This window comes from Falco peregrinus, chromosome 7 (genome assembly GCF_023634155.1).
Source record: "Falco peregrinus isolate bFalPer1 chromosome 7, bFalPer1.pri, whole genome shotgun sequence".
NCBI classification, from domain to species: Eukaryota; Metazoa; Chordata; class Aves; order Falconiformes; family Falconidae; genus Falco; species Falco peregrinus.
The window spans coordinates 48794940-48814387 of NC_073727.1; the positions used below are offsets into that span (position 1 = coordinate 48794940).

General features: G+C 37.4%; 1 protein-coding gene across 2 annotated transcripts in view; it reads right to left on the bottom strand.

The window, feature by feature from the left end:
- UTRN (utrophin) overlaps nt 1-19448 on the bottom strand; it is a 351512-nt gene that overhangs the window by 64772 nt on the left and 267292 nt on the right. For both annotated transcript variants that reach the window (XM_013304556.3, XM_027796967.2), the window contains 3 exons: nt 15536-15596; nt 3240-3301; nt 2169-2243 (listed from right to left, as the gene is read on the bottom strand). In XM_013304556.3, coding sequence (XP_013160010.2) covers nt 2169-2243; nt 3240-3301; nt 15536-15596 — 198 coding nt within the window. The remainder of the gene's footprint in view (nt 1-2168; nt 2244-3239; nt 3302-15535; nt 15597-19448) is intronic.

The window sequence follows — 19448 nt, forward strand, 5'->3', positions numbered from 1 at the left end:
TCTGCTTTTTCACTCTTCCTTGGGGAGCAGCACACACAAGGAGAATTTTGCTTTCCTTTTGGTTTTTAGGTACACGTTGATGCATACTTTATACGCTGCACACTGATAAGCAGGAAGCTCATAATGCTCTTTAGTCTTGCTAGTGTAAACTATAGATGAAACTACAGGCTTGGGTGGGACCATATCTCTTGCACAGAGAAGCTCTAGGCTATGCCAAAGAAATACAATTTTTCTTTCAATACCATCAGATTTTCAATACCTTCAAAGGATAGGTTCTGGTTTTTTCCCCCAGGATCTTGAACTCCATTTGAAATTTTGTAAGAAGCCAGCACAGCATATAAAGAAGTGGTGAGAGGTACTCCCAGGAGCCTGTGCTGTTACACAGATGCACTCTAGCTTTCTGGAGTAGCTAGCTACCATCTCAGGCACAGTTTCATTTGGTATAATGCACACTTGAAGTTCAGCTAAGAAGCTACTGTCAAGATCTGACTGCTCTTTTCTAGGCTGGAAAGAAAACTAAAGACCTGGAGAGTAGAAAGGGACCCCTTTTTGTGCAATTTTGCGCAACCCCTTCCTTGCTTTCATCTTTAGGATGGCTTTGCACTTCTTGTGTTCCTAATCAGACTGCAGTTCCTACTCACCCTTCAGGGCTGAAAAGTCCTTTCACAGCAAGGACTCCTGAATTTAAACAGAAAATTTAGTAATGCTGTACAATATTTGCATACCAGTTGTTACTAGGATCTTTCAAAAGGTCTTTCAAAAAATCTGTGGTCTTCACACTCATTCACAACCAACACCTCCTTCCAAAATTGTCCTGTTTCCATTGTTTTCCTACTTCACTCTTATTTTCTTGGTGGCAGATGAGTGGATTTATGTATTCTCTTTTCCATTCATAGTCCTAATAACTTTTAAAATCCATATCCCCATAATCTCTGCCAATTTTTGGCACTCCTTCCTTTTTGTACACCTTAGTCTCCCCAGTTCCAGCTAGTTTTCTTCCACACACCTTCTCTTCTCTGCCTTCTCACAAAATCTCACTTTAAAAAAAAAAAAAAAAATACCTTTTTTGCTCTTTCCGTTATCTTCCTTGACTTTATATCTTGCCTTTCTCTATAATGTAAACCATTTCTGCATTACATCAAACTATTAGGTCAATCCCATTTCTCTAAAATAAGCATTGAGCAGTTACAATATAGGTCTGCTCCCTCAATAAAGTATCATCTTTCTTGTTCTCATCTTGAATTCTCAAGTACAATGCAAAAATATCAGTGTGCATGAACACTGAACACACAGGAACCTTGGAAATTAAGTAGTTTAGACAGCCGAGGCTGTTCAGTAGATCCTTTCCTTTCCTGCTGATGAAACCTATCTGCTCTTCAGAGTGGACTGTGGCTGAATTAGATCACTTAAAACCAGAGACAAATGCCAGCACAGGTCTGGGCAGAATATCCAATGTGCACATTAAACGCATTGTTATTTCCTACCTAAATTTAAGACCCTTCCTCAGATTCCCAATATATATATATATACACACATATACTATTATTGCTAATACTAGTAGTTTGGTTTTTCCTAGTAGCTTTTTGTGATTAAAATGTACAGCAACACCAACGACCTATAACCAGCTATACAGATCTGTATCCTTTACCCTCACACTTTGAGTGGTCTGAACTCTTCTTTAACTGGAATTCACACAGCAAGATATTCTTTCTGAGAGGGAGGAATATTTCTGAAGTTATACCTAGCAGCAGTAAACACACACAAAAAATGGAATAGAACTCTAAAATATAATAAAAAGTCTGAGTTTACGTCAAAGGTCAGCATTTTAGCTCATATAATTTTACATTGGTTTGTATCAGCTTGTATCAAGAACAGTATGCAATAATCAAGTTGAGAGCTCCAGAATTTATTTTCCTATCACTTCTCAAAGTATTCTTAGTGGGCATATTATTTCAACTTACCTGCTACACTCCTTTTTTCATTAATTGAATTCATTTATTTGCAATAATGACACCTACTATTGGCAATTCTTCCTGCCAGTTTGCTGGCTGACGATCTGTCAAGGATGTATCTAGTTCCTTGTTAAACGTTAATGTTGTTAGACTTAAGTTCACCCTCCCTTCCCTAAGTACTGTAGAGAAACAATTTGTCTCAAAGGCCAAACTCACAGCACAGTGCTTTCTGCAGTCTTCGGATTTTGATGGCCGTACGGTAGGCAGAGAAGCGTACGTTGTTCAAGTCAGCTGAAACAGCAGAAAAGAAATATGAGCAGCGCTAAAAATAGAGTCCGTAAGTTTCCTTTACATATAAATTTTCACATTTTGGAAGAAGTCTGATATCCCTCCTCTTCTCTGCAATGAATTCATAGGATATATCAGAACAAGTAAAACAAACTGAGAAGCTGGGACCTCAGCCCAAGCCACCTGCAGGGAAACCCTCCTGACTGACAGTCCAGGGCCTTCACAGATTGGCACACCAGAAATATCCTGACACTATCTTGGTACATGTAATACATATCAATATATATAATAGAGTTTTACATACATATTATGGAGCATTAAGTAGTTTCCAGACAAGTGCTCAAATACAGTATGTTTCTCCAATAATTTACAACTCTGATGGACAACACAGAGCAGCAAAGGTCACAGCAACAGAGGAAAAATGGCTTTTTAAGCTATAATTTCTATGCCATGACTTTGTAAACAGTGCTTTTAAAGGGACAGTCAGATAGCCATAAATTCTATTTTAGAAACTGATAGGTATAGTAACATTTTTCCTCATTTAACAGTACTTTACCCTTTTCACTCCTTAGAAAAGGAGATTTCACCGTAAACGTAGATGTTAGCAGGGCATGTTGAACTAGTTGTAAAATAATATGGTTGAGACTTTACTGAAAGTATAACTGCTCTGATCTATTACAAAAAATTAATTCCCTGCAGACTGGCATCCTGCTTTAAACACACAGAGAGCCTGCATCATTGGACAGTCCCTTGTGGATTTAAAAGAAATAAACAAGATACTGCATTAAAGCATAGAGTCAGAGCATACTGTTCAGAATTAATATTAAAGGCAATACATGATGTGATCAAGGCAGTAGAGTTTTGTGCGAAGTGTCTCATCAGGAAGTGGGAAAGGCTCTGTTACAGTTCATGGCAACTCTGACACGGTCAGCATACAAATGCAGATTTTACTAGTGGAATGAACATTACACAACAGTTTACTTTAAGAAATTCACTCACCTAAGGACTGGAAGAGATCAGTCATTTTAGGATGATCCCAACAGGTTGTCTGTGTCTCATGACTACAATGGAATGAGGTAATAAAAGTTTCAGGCAACACACACACTTCCAAAGAACAAACCCCCAAAGATATTCTGATTTTCTGTGTTTAAGTGGCAAAAAAAAAATCCCTCATCTCTTTAATTAAAATGCACAATTTGGGCCACATGGCTCCTTGATTGTTTTAATCACAAAGTTGGATAGACAATAGCATACCCATACTAGGAAAAAATACAAATATTTACTTTTGATTCTAAGTGTGACTGTATCAGTTGAACTCTGACCCTGCAACTAAGAGGCACATTAATAAGGTAAAAATGCAAAATTTCACTGCTGTAGCACAATCAAAATATTTTTTAAAACACTTTAAAAATAAAAGGCATTGAGGTTTTATTTCAAACTTCGTTGCACACCTGAACACACGATTTTAAGATTTACCTGTAACACATTTATCATAGAATCATTTAGCTTGGAAAAGACCTTTGAAGATCAAGTCCAGTGGAAAGCCTGATCGGTATTCACACCCTCAACCGATAGGTATCTTCATTCAGGGTTTGTGTTCTCACACAACAGAGATTTCAATAGGCAGCATTGCTTAACCCACCTTTTAGCAGTGCTGCTTCGATTCACCAGGGTTTCAAGTATGCAACAATAGAGGTCAAAACATACATTATGTCAGGTCTACAAGCCGCATTTTATTTGTATTTATCAAAATTAATTGCTGGAATGATTACACATTCTTGTCTCACAAAGTATTTACATTTGAAGTAGACTTGTAAGAAAATTAGAGAAGTTGTGATCATAGTATTCCCTTTAAAAGTTAATAATGAAAATGAAATTATGCTAGGTAAGAAAATCTAACAGCAATAAGCAGAGAATACCACTTATTTAACCTTTGTTTCTATTTAAAAATTGTTAATGTGCACTTCCCCCCCCATACCGGTATAGTTGGTTGCAAATAATGTCTTTAAACGGCACGTTGCCATTAAATGTACTGGACTGTATATTCAGCTGGTATATACAAATTGCTGTACCTCAGTCGGTGTGCAATAGCTTATTATCACCGATTTTTTTTTTTTTTTTTTTTTTTTTGATTGAGAAACCAACCAAGAATGAACCCTTTTATGCTAGGTGGTACAAAAAAACCCCAACCAACCAAACCAACAAAATAAAAACAAAAGTAAGGGATAGAATGTTTCTGCTCCCAAGTGCTGCAGAGGCAGGACAGGTACTAAAATGAGAAGGCAGGCTCCAAACAAGGTGCTGAGGGCCCTTCACATTACCCTTCAAGGTACACTAGTGGAAAATGTGTGCAATGGGTCTGTGCCCAGGGGATGTGATCCCCACTTTATGTTTGCTGCACCAGCATGATGTTTCCAGCTTTGGGTCTGGTCTACATCTCCATGACCAGCTTCTCCCTGTCATTGGGCTTAACGCTCTGCCATAGGTCTCACTTGTATATCTGGTACCATCACAACTTTGTGAGATGGTTTTCGTGGAAGGTCACAGACAAAATATGTAATTCCTATTAATTTTCCCTCTTTGCGATTATTCCCTAGTAGATTGGTAGATGACTGAAAGGAGGGAGAGGCCCTGCACGTGATTACATATAAACTAAAGAGATTTATACAACCCGCAATGAAAACATCTTCTGTTAGACCTTGATCAACTCTGAAATACCATGGTAAAACCTCCCCATTTCAGAAGAACATGGAAATACATCTTTACATATGAACACATATTTCCTGAACTCAAACGCTTATTTGGTTTCAGTTTGATAATAATATCCCATTAATTACGTTCACATATCAAATTCCAAATTATGTAGTCAAAGCTCTGAACTCTAAAGCTAAGGAATACTAGTATCTAAATCAGTGTTTGTGCAGTTTCTGGAAAGACACTTTTAAAACAGCACTATGTTTATCCTTGTCCAGAAAAGTCATTTGAAAAACAAGTATCCTGACAATTATTTCCTTGGAAGGGGCACACCAATAAATCATCATGAAGCCAACAACAGAAAAGGATGTATCTGGGTTTGGTGCTGTGCCAAGGTAAAGCCAACTGACTGTCCAGCATTCTCAAAAAACCTAGTACAAAAAAGCTACATACTAGAAGAAGGAGAAGATATACATCTTCTGTAAACAGGAACAGAAAATGTAATAGTTCACACTGATCAACTTATTTAATAACCTCAGAACTAGTCCTGTAGCTGTCAAATACCTGCACCATCATGTTAAATGGGATGGTGTCATTATGATCTTGACCATTTAGAATTTATTTCTGTTGACAAAACCCATCGCAACTGCCCACAGAAATGGATCCAATATGTGATCAGTTTAATAAAGCTTGTTTTAAGGAAATTGTTTTACCTCAACTTCCCTGACCAAGAACCCTGTCCCCCCTGGCAAAAAAACAAAACAAAACAAAAAAACCCAACCAACCACACACAAACAAACAAACAAAAAAACCAGGACCAAGACTGGTGATTTTACTATCAACATCATAAGTGAAAAAGATTTCTTAGGATTTTCTGAGAAAAGACTCTAAACACCTTTGAACTTCTATGCTAAAAGTAAAGGTAGGTGGCAGTACTGTGACAGAAACTTTAGATATATGTGTATATGTAAAAATACATTTCACTGTTTAAAATGCTGAAATATTATTGTAAACACTGCATGTAAACAACCTGCAATTTAGCTGAGTCAGATCCTATTTACAGCCTTAGAAACTATCATGTCAAAATTAGCTGTGATGGTAAAGGACTTTGCTGAATTGCAGCCTTTATTTCTCAGTTCACTATTTTCCGGCATTAAAAAATTTGTTTCCACAAAGAAATCTATTTCCTACTTGTGGGGTGCTGCAAGAATCTCACCTGGGAAGTGCTGCAGAAGTGCAAAGCTTTATCAGCAGCCAATGCCTCCCTACACAAAGAATGAATCAATAGCAGAAGTTGATTTAAAACTCTTCTTTTTTAGCAATAAATCATTAAATTTCATTAGGCCCAGATACCTTCTCTTTTTTTTTTTTTTATTATTAAAAGAACAAAAAAAAAAAGAGGAAAAAAACAGTTAAATACTTGGATAAATTGTTCCCTCCCTCCCCTCCAGAAATATAGTGATGTACTCCACTACGCATCTGTAATGCTTAGTTAGGATGTGGGCAGATTTAATTGCAATTCAGATTCCAGCTTCTAAGTAATTTATAAACCCATATGCAATGAATAACAGCTGATATTACTAAACACTTTCCTTAAATCAAGTTTCCAAGATTTAAGAATGAACAACAGTTTCATTGTTGAAATGGTATCCTTTAAGTACATAGTTTCAGCAGCAGCTTTATCTGAAAGACTGAAAACTGCTTTAATCGTGACATCATACCATGCACAAAATGTTAGTTTTTCTATTTTGCTTAACATGAATCAGAAGAAAGTGGAGGAGTTATTAAAATCTGTGTGTCCTGCACTGTCATCTTGTTTTTCTATTTAATGTAGTAAATACCTGAACAACTAAACTTTCTCTTTAACAGAAAGGCACAGAACATTACATTTATACCTAATAAAATAACAACCAGAAAATATTTTTATTTCTCTATTTTCCTTTGAAAATTACATACATTTGTGCCAGACAGTTCTTTCTTATGCCACATGGGTTATATGAGAAAGGAGGCCCAATGATCATTATCTGGTGGAACTGAAGACAAGAGAGAATCCCTTCATCCAGGCTTGTCCATAATTACCAAAGTCAGTACTACCTGACAGCTGCTGAATGACTACACAAGGTGAACATGACTGTGCCAGCCTAATCCCAAAACACGCTGCAAGAAACCATCTGTAACAGCTGAGCAATCTCGTACACAGATCCAGCAGAGAAAAGGAATGGGCTCAGAGTGAGTGAATCGCCAGCTCAACAGTCTGTTCGGGTCAAAGGAGGTAACAACTCCACTGCTGTGGGCAGCGTTGCTACTTCCACTGAATATATTCCATGGATAAGCTTAATTTAACACAGAAGACATCACAGCCAGACTACTCTGGACAGAGCTGAGGAGAAAAAAAATGTGACTGTAAATTTAAAAAGATCTATAACAAACTGTGGGAGGCAGGAAGAATCAGTCTCAGCAGTGACTTTTCTTAATGCAGAGTTTTGTTTGGTAACAGTTTCATAATATGCAGGGACATTTATACGGACACAAATAGATTTTCACAGGAAGAAAAAAAAAAAAAAAAAGGGTGTGCAGATAACCTTCCAACGCTACAAATAAAACTGTCAGAGAAAGGAGTCATTTTATTAGGCGCTCCAAACAGGAGACAAATGCAAGACAAAGTGCTTTCCGGTGATTTGGTTTGTAAAGCAGCAATTTGAAACAAGATTCATCTTGCTTTGCTGTACCTACAGTAGCTTTTGTGTTATTGATGCAATACTAACACAAGCAGACCAAGCACTGAGAAATGCTCTCAGAAAATTGCAGTACTAGAGGGTCTGTAAGAAATGAGGCCAACTTGATGAAATTGGGGGAGATCTTTCTGACCAGGATCTTATAGTTCTTTTTTATGCAAGTTCATAAAATAGCAACCTATTTTAAAATACACACTGCAGTAGTCAGTTACTGCCCAGAGAGTAAAAGCAGACTTGGATGTTCCCTTGCTTCTCTGATACTTTGCTCAGTAAACACAAATAACATACAAGGCATGAGACCTACAAGAACAAGGAAATTGATAAATGAAAGATTACACACTTTTATTTTACATGTATATGTGAAAGATGTCATCCTTAGAGCAAAGGACCAGAGATTGCTAAATTGCAGTTACTAGAGTTACGAAAACAATATAAGCAAATAAAGCAGTATGCAATTCACTCACAGAAGCACCCCAGTCATTTTGATTACCAGGCAAAATAATTTCAATATGTCATGAAGAGACCTCCAACTTGATTCCTCTGGAGGCCATAACTTACTTTAAGTCCCAGAAGGCCATTAGGTAGAACTGGATGGATTGTTTTTACCACAGAAAGACAAGAGGAAGACTTCAGAAAATTCAGCCCTACTAGCAAGTATCTGCTAAGAATGTGAAGAAATGCTTTTCTGTATTTTTCTGTAGAAAACAATCTGTAACTCCCAATGATGGAAAACTAAGCTTGCAAAGAAGCTAATGGAAATCTATATTTGGAGTGATGCTGAAGTTAGATGGAAGAAAAAATGAATTTTACATGATAAATTGTGAAAATACATGAGGACTTCATAATTTTTACTCATCTCACTGAACTTCTGAAAAGACTCAAACCAAGCATTTAACCAAGAGCAGATGCACCTATACTCTTCCCTCTCTGTTACTACTGTGGCAGTTCTGTCCCAGGTTGCAGTGACACGCCAAGGAGCACCTTCCCTTGCAAGTACTCTACTAACTTCTGGAAGAAGTTGTAGAGTGAGTTGATATTTGCTTTGAATGAAAGTGAACAAGTTAGGCTCAAGTTCATCTTTCATGCAGATGGCACTGGATAAAAAGAACTTTTCAAGGTCTACAGGAGCCTAGGTTACGAGATCGAGATTTCATTCTGCACAGTAGGTAGTGTAAGATGCAATTCTGCTACCACAGAAGTGAGGTGGTCTACACCTCAGTAACACAAATGGTGTGAACATGTTACATCTTCCCATATGGTTCAGTCAGGGAAGAATTAAAAGCATTTCACTGATTGAGCCACAAGATAATTAATTCAGCCTTTTTTTTTTATTGTTAGTATTGGAAGACTGAGTTATTCACAGTAAGAGTCTCCTAGGTCTTTTCTGCCAAAACTTATATGCATCCATGAATAGATTACTTGACAAAACAGTGTAATTTAAAAAGTCCAAATGCATTTGTGCAAATTTCACAAACTAAAAAGAAACATTATAACCATAACATATTCCAAATTTAAAGAACTACATATTAATGAACTGCTCTAAAGCTTAAATGACATTTACTCTTGCAATCTGTTTCTTTTCCATTATGTTTGCTGGCAGCTTTCTAATTATAATTGGCAAAGATAATGCAAGTTAAAAACACTTTCTGGTGGTAAATAAAGAGATGAGAAACAGTTAGCATGTCATTAAACTTGTGATTTCTAGAAATAAGAGAACAGTCCTTTTGAAATGAGTAGAGTAAGTTGTATATCTCCAAGTGTTTCAAGCTGTCCAAAGAGTTGGGGGGTGGGGAGCTGGGGAGAATTTTTTTTTTCAGCTTTTTGTCTACAAAAAGAAAAATAGAGACGCGTTTGTGGGTTTTTTTATCATTTGTTAGCACAGACAAGGCCTATGTCTGTGTTGATCATCACCAGCAAACGCCACAACAGCACCCACTAAAACAGTACTCTGGCATTATGTTAAGCAGCTTTCTGTTCCCGTAGTCATCTGCACAAAACATCACCTGAACTCAGAACTCTGACTTTGCTGCCCTTGCCAAATTTCAAATGGCATAGCAACATCCCCACTTTATATAAATAAGTTATGCTGCTTTATCTAGATAGTGTGTTTTTGGGTTTTTTTTTTACATCCATTAGAAAATGCTAGTTTGTGGTAAAAAAGAGTGAGCGTAACACACTGCAAGGGTAATGTCTGTTAAGAGGTTGGTGGACCAATTTCTATGCAGATATTTTTTTAATCTCATCAGAGAAAAGGTACTACTACATTTCTTTAATAGAAAATGAAGACCAGCACAGGAACTGGTAATTGAAGAAATTCTCAGAAACTGAAACCTGTATTATGTCTTTCTGCAAATTAAATTTTATTTTCGCTTCTAAGGGAAATAATTCTTATAAGAATGGGATTGTGGTTATAACTAGAATAAAAAAAAAAAAAAAAGTTAAGTTTCCCAGTTCCATTAGTTCTGCCCCTCTTCCCCATACAGGGGGATAAACCAAACATCCCGAAAGACTTCCTGAAGAGTCTTGAAAAAAAATGGAGAAGCAGAAAGCATTTTATTCCCACCCCCCATGAAGCTGAACATGATACAGAAGGTGACAAAATGGGATTCTCAAGATGCTGGTGCTGCCAGACTCTTTGCAGGATTACAGAAAAGTAGCCAGGGCGACTATGGAGTTTGATATTGATCAATGTAATGATTATACCAAGAAATTGCTCTCCCTATGTAACGCCCTGTATGAGATTAAACTCACTGTGACCCTTTCTGTATTACCCTTTTGCTTCTTCTGCACAGTACAAATATCTAATAATTTATAGCATTGAAAAGTACACAGCTAAAGAACACTTAAACTAGTTAAAGGGACAACAGTGAGAAATGCCTGGGTAATTATGTTTTCTGCACATGCCTTTCAGTTCATTGTGTTTTCCTCAAAGATGTTTTACTGATCATACATAGAGTCTCCTTTACTCTTCTGTTTCTCCTTAGAATATTTTTATTGAAGTATTAATATAGGATGTATTTTTTTCATTTTCTGTTATAGACGCCAAGCATGTCTCTGTGATTCAGATAGTTATAAATGAGCAGCAGAAAACTCTCCTTAATTAAATCTCAAATCTTTGCAAACCAATCTATGAAATATGTATTCAAGTTTGACAAACCTTTTGTCCAAACTTCACACTTATTACCAATAGTAAATACTGTGCCTGCTGTGTTGTATCCCCCTCCATACTGCTCATTAGTCCCATTCTCATCTATAAAGTATGAAAGACTAAGCTTTTTTTACAGCATTGAGATTTTACAGATTTGGGTTTCATTGGTTGAATTCTACTGCGACAAGAGAAGACCCAGACTACCAAAATACAAAAACTTCTATGAATTGTCATTAAGAAAAAAAATCAAACAGAAAGCAAAACTGACTAAATAAAATCACATCAACAGAGGCAGAGCCATTTGGCAAATTTGGTTTACATAGTAAGGTAATTCACAAGGAGAAAAGAGACAGGCTGAATCACATGAGTAGGTTTGATTCAACCAAATATCTGACATAGCCCAGGGCGCACACACCTTGATAAACCTAGGTTCAATGAACTATAAATTCTTCTTCCAGCCAAGCAGAATAACGACTCCTTTCCAAGATGCCCCCAAACCAGACTGCTTCTCTCTGAACTTAGAGGGCAGAGGAGTTTGTACACTGGCTTTATAATATTTCACATGCTTCTGCTACTTGATTAAATACAACCCCAGAAAGGGCAGACATGCCAACTGTTAGCAAATGGGGTGCAGAAAGCAAACTGGACTCCAAAGCCACCATGGTGTGCTGGCACACTAACCATGTCTTTCCCCAAGACACTTCTCTCTGTGTGTGTAAATGCAGGTTACTTCTGGGATCACGAAACAAACAGAATAAATGCTGCTCATCTGAAAATACAGACATCTTGCATCATTTTGACATTCTCCTTACAGATTCACTGCTACCTAAAATGCTCCCTCCTACCTTCTCAGATGCAGTACCGTAATTTTTTTACAAAGACTCTATTCTCCATGTGCAATAAAACCACAAAAAGTGCAGTATTTTTATGTTAAATACTCTTCTTAACCGAGGTACAACTACCTCATCATCTTCACCTATGTCATATTCTGACTATTTTACATTTCCTGTTCAAGGACATTTGCAAAAAGCAATAGAAATGAAGAAAAGGTATGATTTATGGTTTTCTAAGAACAGTGTATATTCTTACTAAGAATTGAAGTACCCTGATTTCAACTAGCATTTATTTCCCTTTCAAAATTAATTTTTTTTAAAAAATCTCAATTTCAGCCACCAATCATTGAATCATACTTTTGTTGTCCTTGTTCTGCTGTTTTTCTTCCTTATCCCATAAAATGTAAAACCAGTACCTTAAAACGTCTCTCTGCATATACAAGTCTTGCTGTAAAGACAGTAAATATAACTGCTTTTGAATGTATAGTTATTGAGACTTATAACTGTTCCTTCTACTCATGTTGTGTTTTACAAAGGAACTTTGTTCAAAGAGGTTAGTACAATTAAAGAAAAAAGAAAATTAAGTTGATCTTTGCCTCTTTCCCAGAATTTCTTTCCATATAAACAACCACCATTAGATTCTGTTGACTGTTGTCTTGATTTGTATTACAAAAGCTCATGCAATCAGTCCAATCAAGTAAGTTTGTGTGTCAGCATGGTTTTCCTCCCTTCTTTAAACTATAGCTGAAATTAGGGATTAGATGAAGATTTAAAAGGATATTTAAAGCTAAGAAGACTCTCCAGCCTGATCATACAAAGCAAATGAATTTCAGAATCAACTCTTTTCTGCTTTATTTTCTACAACTGTTTTATCTAGCTGCTGCTGCCAACATGGAAGTTTAGGTCAGTAAGCAATAAGAAATGAAGGAAACTGCCAAGGTCAGTCTGCTTGTCAGACTGTGGAGCTACTGAAATTCAGTATTCCTCCTCAAGCTTTTTGAAATAAATAAATCCTACAGTTACATGTAACACTATTCTCTTTCAAGACACAAGAATCAAAGCATTGCTTCAGCATCATGTATCATGTTGAAAGCAGGGAAAGATTACTGGAAAAGTAACCTTTGAGATGTGTTAGTTAATTCTGTTGACTTCATTACAGCCATCCTCAAAACAACCCAGTGGTCTCTGCTTCTATAAAGACCTCGACCCTCACAGAACTTGCCCTACTCTTCTGCCCTTTTATCAAACTTCCTGTGCAAGACCATTGAAACAAATTCTGAGAGATGCTGGGCGTTATTTTGCAGGCCCAGTTGGCTTCATTCCCCAGTCTAGCTGCAGGGCAGCCAATACACTACTATCAAAGCAAGCCCACAGTTATCAGCGGATACTTTGCCACCAAGTTGTGTGCTTGCACAACTGCACCTAGTGCACACAGGAAAGACTTTCCTCTTAACTATTCATGATAAAAAAAAGATTTCTCAAAAACTGAACTCTGGCTGATGTGAGGCAAGGGAGATGCCCAGAAACTAGGAAAAAAAAAAAAAAAAGAAAAAAAAAAAAAGGATTATGTAGTATGGAAAAAGGATATACATGTGAAATAGTAAAGTTAAAAATCTTTGCTTTGCTCAGCACAGATAAGCTTTTAATCCTGGTCAGTTCCATCTGTTGTGGTGCTAGGACTATCCATCCTATCTCTATCCTCCAACTCTGAATGCACTGGGAAGCTTCACAGACTCCTTTGCAGGCAAACTTGTATCCATTAAACACTCCCAACTTCAGCTACCAGCTCTGATCAGGTAGAGCATGAACGTGAATCGCCATCTTTCAATGCCTACTAGAGGCATACCCACAAGAAAAAAACTCTTTCAAGGTAGTTTCCTCTTGCTCTCTGTAGTTTGATACTTCAGCATTTTCTCTGAATTATTGCTATAGGTGTGATCTGTCCTCTCCTCTTACACTTGGGGCTGAGGGAAGAACCTCTCCTCCAGCATGTCACAGCTTTCTGTCTCCTTCTGCAAAACTTTTCAGCAGAGGCACAAATGCTTTTATAGACAACTCAAGGATCTTCACAGTAGGTTTTTCTTTTCCTGTTTACTTACTCAGACCCTTAAAAAATATTTATTTTCAAATCATAGTCTAAAAACAACCGTCACACCTCAAGAATGATGGCAACAGGTTTGATTGACATAGCTTTACCGTTACCCTGCTTTTCAAAGCTCTCAAGCACTCATAAATTGTTTGAGGCACAAAATGTAAAGTCAGATTTATGACAGAGCAATATGCAATAGTATAAAATCCTCACTGATGTTCTTTTAGAATGAATTATCTGCATGTACAATTCGTAGTCAGCCAGCTGATTGTGAGCCAGTAGTGTGCCCAGTTGGCCAAGAATGCCAACAGCATCCTGGCCTGTATCCAAAACAGCGTGGCCAGCAGGACGAGGGCAGTGATCGCCCCCCTGTACCCGGCACCGGTGAGGCCGCACCTGGAACCCTGTGTTCAGGTTGGGGCCCCTCACTGCAAGGCAGACACTGAGGTGCTGGAGCGTGTCCAGAGACGGGCAACGGAGCTGGGGAAGGGTCTGGAGCACAAGTCTGACGGGGAGCGCCTGAGGGAGCTGGGGGTGTTTAGTCTGGAGAAATGGAGGCTCAGGGGGCACCTTCTTGCTTTCTGCAACTACCTGAAAGGAGGCTGTATACAGGTGGGGATAGGTCTCTTTTCCCAAGTAACAAGCAACAGGACATGAAGAAACAGCCTCAGGTTGCACCAGGGGAGGTTTAGATCAGGTATTAGAAAAAACTCCTTCACCAAGAGTGTGGTCACACATTGGAACAGGCCGCTTAGGGACATGGTAGAATCATCATCCCTGGAAGTGTTTTAAAAATACATAGATGTGGTGCTTAGGGAATGGAAGTCCTGGGTTAACAGCTGGACTTGGTGATCTTAAGGGTCTTTCCCAACCTAAACGATTCTATGATCCTACAGATTTAAAACACCTACTTTTCCCCCAAACTTAAAGTGATAACTTTTTAACACAGATTTCCTTCAGCCAAGAATGAACTGCTTTGGGTTTGGCTTAGTATACACTGTACGTTCTTAAAATTTCATTTACCTCTTTGGCAAAAAGCTATACTTCTCTCAAAGCTGCAATCTTTGACCTTTAAAGTACTGGCAAACAGTACACAGAATGAGAAAACCCAAGTTAAGGACTGTCCGAGTAGAAAATATCAAAATCTCCATACCTCCATACCTCGGTATTTATTTTTATTTTCAAAATAAATATCTTGACCATTCCTCTTGGTAAACAAGGTATTTGTATAATTTTTGTCAATATTTACATTAATGTTAAATTTTCCTTAATATCAAGCAGTATAAAAATGTTTATAAAGTAAATGACAGTCAATGTGTCTACTTCTGAAGGAATTTTGCACAAAATGATGAATGGTCTCTATAGATATATAGACTCTCTATAGTCACCACTGTTCTGCTATGGGTTATAACCTTTGCATTTTAAAATACATTATGTATTCAGCTTTTTTCCATTTACTCTACAGTTTATACTCTGGATGGGCCACACACATAAGAACAAGCCTGGTTTGGATACTGGAATACTGATACCGTATTCCACCGGAGCATCTTTGCTGTTCCCTGTGTGTTCAAGTGGGTTTTTAGCTAGGTTTGTCATTGATTTCTTTTTACGTATTTCTAAATTATACAGTATGCAAAGCAATAAACATGAAAATTTGTAGTATATGAGCATAACACTGTGAAGAGAAACTCTTGATAACATTTCTAATTACTACTTAGTACCTATGTTGTTCTGCCAGGTTACGGTAATAAAACCCTCTGTTATGCTTAAGGAAAAAAGAATCAAGGCAAACTTACTTGATATAATAGGGCACTTTGTTATGTGAAACAGATCTCTGCCATGGAAACTGTACTGAGGCTGAGAAAATAAAGAGACAGTAATTATTAGAAAGCGCCTGTCAAAAAAATCCAACTATATTTTATTTATTTATTTTACAATTAAAACAGTTATAATAAATTAAATTGGAACAATTAAAATTTCACAGACACCTTTCAGTAATTAGAAAATCAGCTGGAGAAAATGACTGTAATCTATCAAGATGATTCTAGGCATCTATTTGATGCCAAGCTGGAAATAAAACAAATGTGGTGATTCTACTTCAAAGAAGGATAATAAATTCTGAGCAAGCTATCCATCCAAAGAAAATGGAGACTGGTTTTCCTACCTTGATAGAATTATTATCAGTATAAACTTTGAAAATAAATGCACTACTGTAATTAATGCTCTGCAACAGAACAAAGAGAGGAAATATCAACCTTATTTTTATTAGTCACAATCCTTTGCTCCTATCTGCAACTCAAACTAACATTGATTAACACTGTATGGCCAACAGAAAAGGCATTAAAACCTGTCTTTGCACTCCTTGCTGAACGGCAGTGATCTCTGCAGATTTTATGCGTCTGATACATCAACAAATATCCTCCATAACACCAAGAAGCCTTCTGCACACTAAGTAGTTGCCAAAGGCATGAAGTCATACATGACACTACAACTCTGTTTATCTAAAGAACCCAGGAGACAAAAGGGGAAGGCCAATACCAACAGAGACTTCTGGTGCACAACTTAAAAGCAGATATTTACTGAAGAACTATAGGTACGTATATGTCCTACCAGAAATTATCAGATTAGTGCATGCTTAATTAGGGTTTTATCATATAAGAAACTCACTTCACTAGATTCACTGCAGAAGCAGAGACTGAAACAGAGGATCATCACAATGGAATGAAATTATACTGTACACATATGCTAACACTTCCAAGACTGAGTCCCTACACTCAGGTGCTAACAACTGTGTTTAAAAACCTGCTAAAATGGGACACAGCTTTGATCCACATTGGATCTTAAGTAATTAAACTCTCAATTAATGTAATTTTCTTCAAGCGTGGCCCGCTTCAGAGCTTAACCTTCTTTTGGGAAAAAAAAAATGTATCAGAAACCACATTCCAATTGTAAAGTAACACTCTCCTCTTCCCTTATGATCTCTCAAGGCTTCTGCAAAGACTTACAAGCCATGTAAGCCCCCTAGGCTGATGCTGCAGAGAGAGGCAAGTCTTGCCTGCTCCCAGACAGCTGTTCCATGAGGGGTTTAATGGCTGTGACCTCTTCCATGACCACACAACTTCATGGCTTACAATTTAAGCAACATTCAAGTACTGAAAAATAGATTAACTGGGAAGAATATTTGGGAAAGTACAGGAACCAAGTAAACTACATTGTTCACTGGAAAAAAATAGAGAAAATCCCCTATCACTACTTAAAGAAGAAAATAACATTTGTAATAGAGATAGGTAGTTACCTAGCAAAGAAAAAAACCTAGTAAAATAAAAAATAATCCTTAAGCATTCATAACTCTAAAAAAAGGAAAGAAAAAAAAAATCATCCAGACAGGTGAAGGTGGCCACCAGCTTTAGAGTTTCATTCTTTAGTGTTGCAATTTGGCACTTATGGTGGCTCCGGTACAACTACACACTAATTATGTCAGCTAACTAAAAAGAAAAATCCTGTCACAGTTTGATTAGGTATGATTAATGTACTATAAGAGACTATAGATATTCTGCATGGACACAGATACGGACTAAACAAGCTAAAAAATTATGACCAACTAATACTCTATTATTTGGGAACAACCTTTCTAAAAACATTGCCAGTTCTCTGCTGCATGAAACTTTGCAAAATGCAATTCCCATCCTTTTTTAAAAATCAGTTTCTTGATGAAAACTGAACAGAGTAGTTATTGATTCTGGCACTCACTAACAGGCCTGCAGATATTAGTAGGCTGGACACCGCACAGAGATGCTTTGAGTAGGCCACTTGAAGACCTAGACTATTTGTTAGTGAACATGTGGAGTCAGCGTTCCATGGATGTTTATGGATTCTTCTAAGAAACCATACAAGAAATACAACAGAGAGGAGCGGATTGTGGGCCTTCGAAAAAAAAAAATACAGAAAAAAACCCAAGTTATTGTTTCTAAAGGCACGAGACAGCAAAACAACCTTTTTGCAAATAACAGATTATAAGGATTCTTCACCTTTATCTGTATTAGAGATGTGTAAAATATACTGATCAGTAACTAACTTGCAAGGCACTTACTTTCCATCTCACAAGCACTGAAAAAAAGAGCAATCAAATTCTGCCTACCACTGATGGGAGGGGAAAACTAGCTCAGCAAAGAGAGAGATTATAGATTGTAGTGGCCTACTAATACTGCTTTACTTTAGCTTCCTACTGCAGGACATTTTAGGAAGGGCCAATGTCATATTGTTTGCTAGTCTTCAAAAATAATCTGAAACGCTTTCTTAGTGATGGTCTGGATGAATTCATGTAATATGAGTTCCAAGAACTCTTAACAGCAGTATTAAACACTGCACTGTGTCTTTTTAGTAGGGAAATGTTACTAGCCACTGCAGAGATGAAATGACTGGATTAAGGAGGCTGCAACCAGCCTGCCCATGAAAGGTTGGATCACATGATCTTCTGAGGTCCCTCCCAACCTGGGCTATTCTATGAATCTGGGCTATTCTATGAATCTGATGAACAGGTAGAAATATATATTTTCCTAGCACAAGTCACTGATTAAATGACAACTAAGAGCTAGTCAGCTGAAAATGGCGTGATGGCAAGCTATGATCTTTTGTTAGGATTTGGAGGGAAAGTAACAGGTCGATGAGGTAAAGTTAAAATAGCTGCTGTCAAATGAGCACAGGTAAAAACCTCCCCTCTAATTCAGAAGTGCAACTTTGGAGACAAAGATTTGCACAAGAAATAGAAATCAATCTCAGTTTGGGGAGTTTGAGATTATTTTATTCAGACTATCACTTGTTCCTCACAGAAGTCATTTATGGCTGCTAAAAAGGTTTGAAAAAACTTGATTTAGAATATGCGCTATTTCAACCTGTCAGGATAAAACCTTCATTTTCCCAGATTAATGATTTTTTTATTATTATTACTTTCCTTTTGAACTTACTGTCCCTGACTTTCATTTAACAGACTTCATAGGTATTCTGTAAGTTCTGTAGCTCTGTCTAGTTCAAGCTCTTGAAATAGTTTGGGAGGTTTTTTGTTTTGTTGATTGGTTCTGGTGTTTGCGGTTTTTTTAAGACATTTTTGCTGTAGTTTGCATTGGGAAGGAGGTCATTTGTTTTTAACAAATAATTTAAATGGTTAACTGCATATTATTGTTTTTTTGCAGAACTCTGGTACATAGCTATAGGTCTTTACGGTATCTACCAACATGCTTTCTGGAAACTTACCCTTCTTGACTTTTGTATGTAATATAACCTGAATGTCCCCTTAAGACTGAAGAAGGTGCCCAAAGCAAGGCTGAGGTATACTGATAAGGCAAAGTCTCTTTGGACATCATTCCATGAATGTTTTATCCAGCACAAAGCCAGTTCACCACTCAGTCTTGTGAACGCAATTATTTGTTGTCGCATGCTGTAAGCCAAATCAAGGAAATTATCCAGATCAAGGCAAACAAACCCAGCCAACCTTGCCTGGCAAGCTTCCTTGTTTTACATGTGGACTCTCACTGCTTTTTTGATTTTTTTTTTGTTACCTTGCCCCCATCAGTCACTGAACATTTGCATTGGTCCAGGCAGGGAGGGGTGAACAGCCTTAACAGTGACACAGGAGCAAAGTCAGGAACTTCTCAAACCAGCTAGAGTAGGGAAAACTGCATCTTCTCTGCGTTACTTACTAGTCTTAATTAG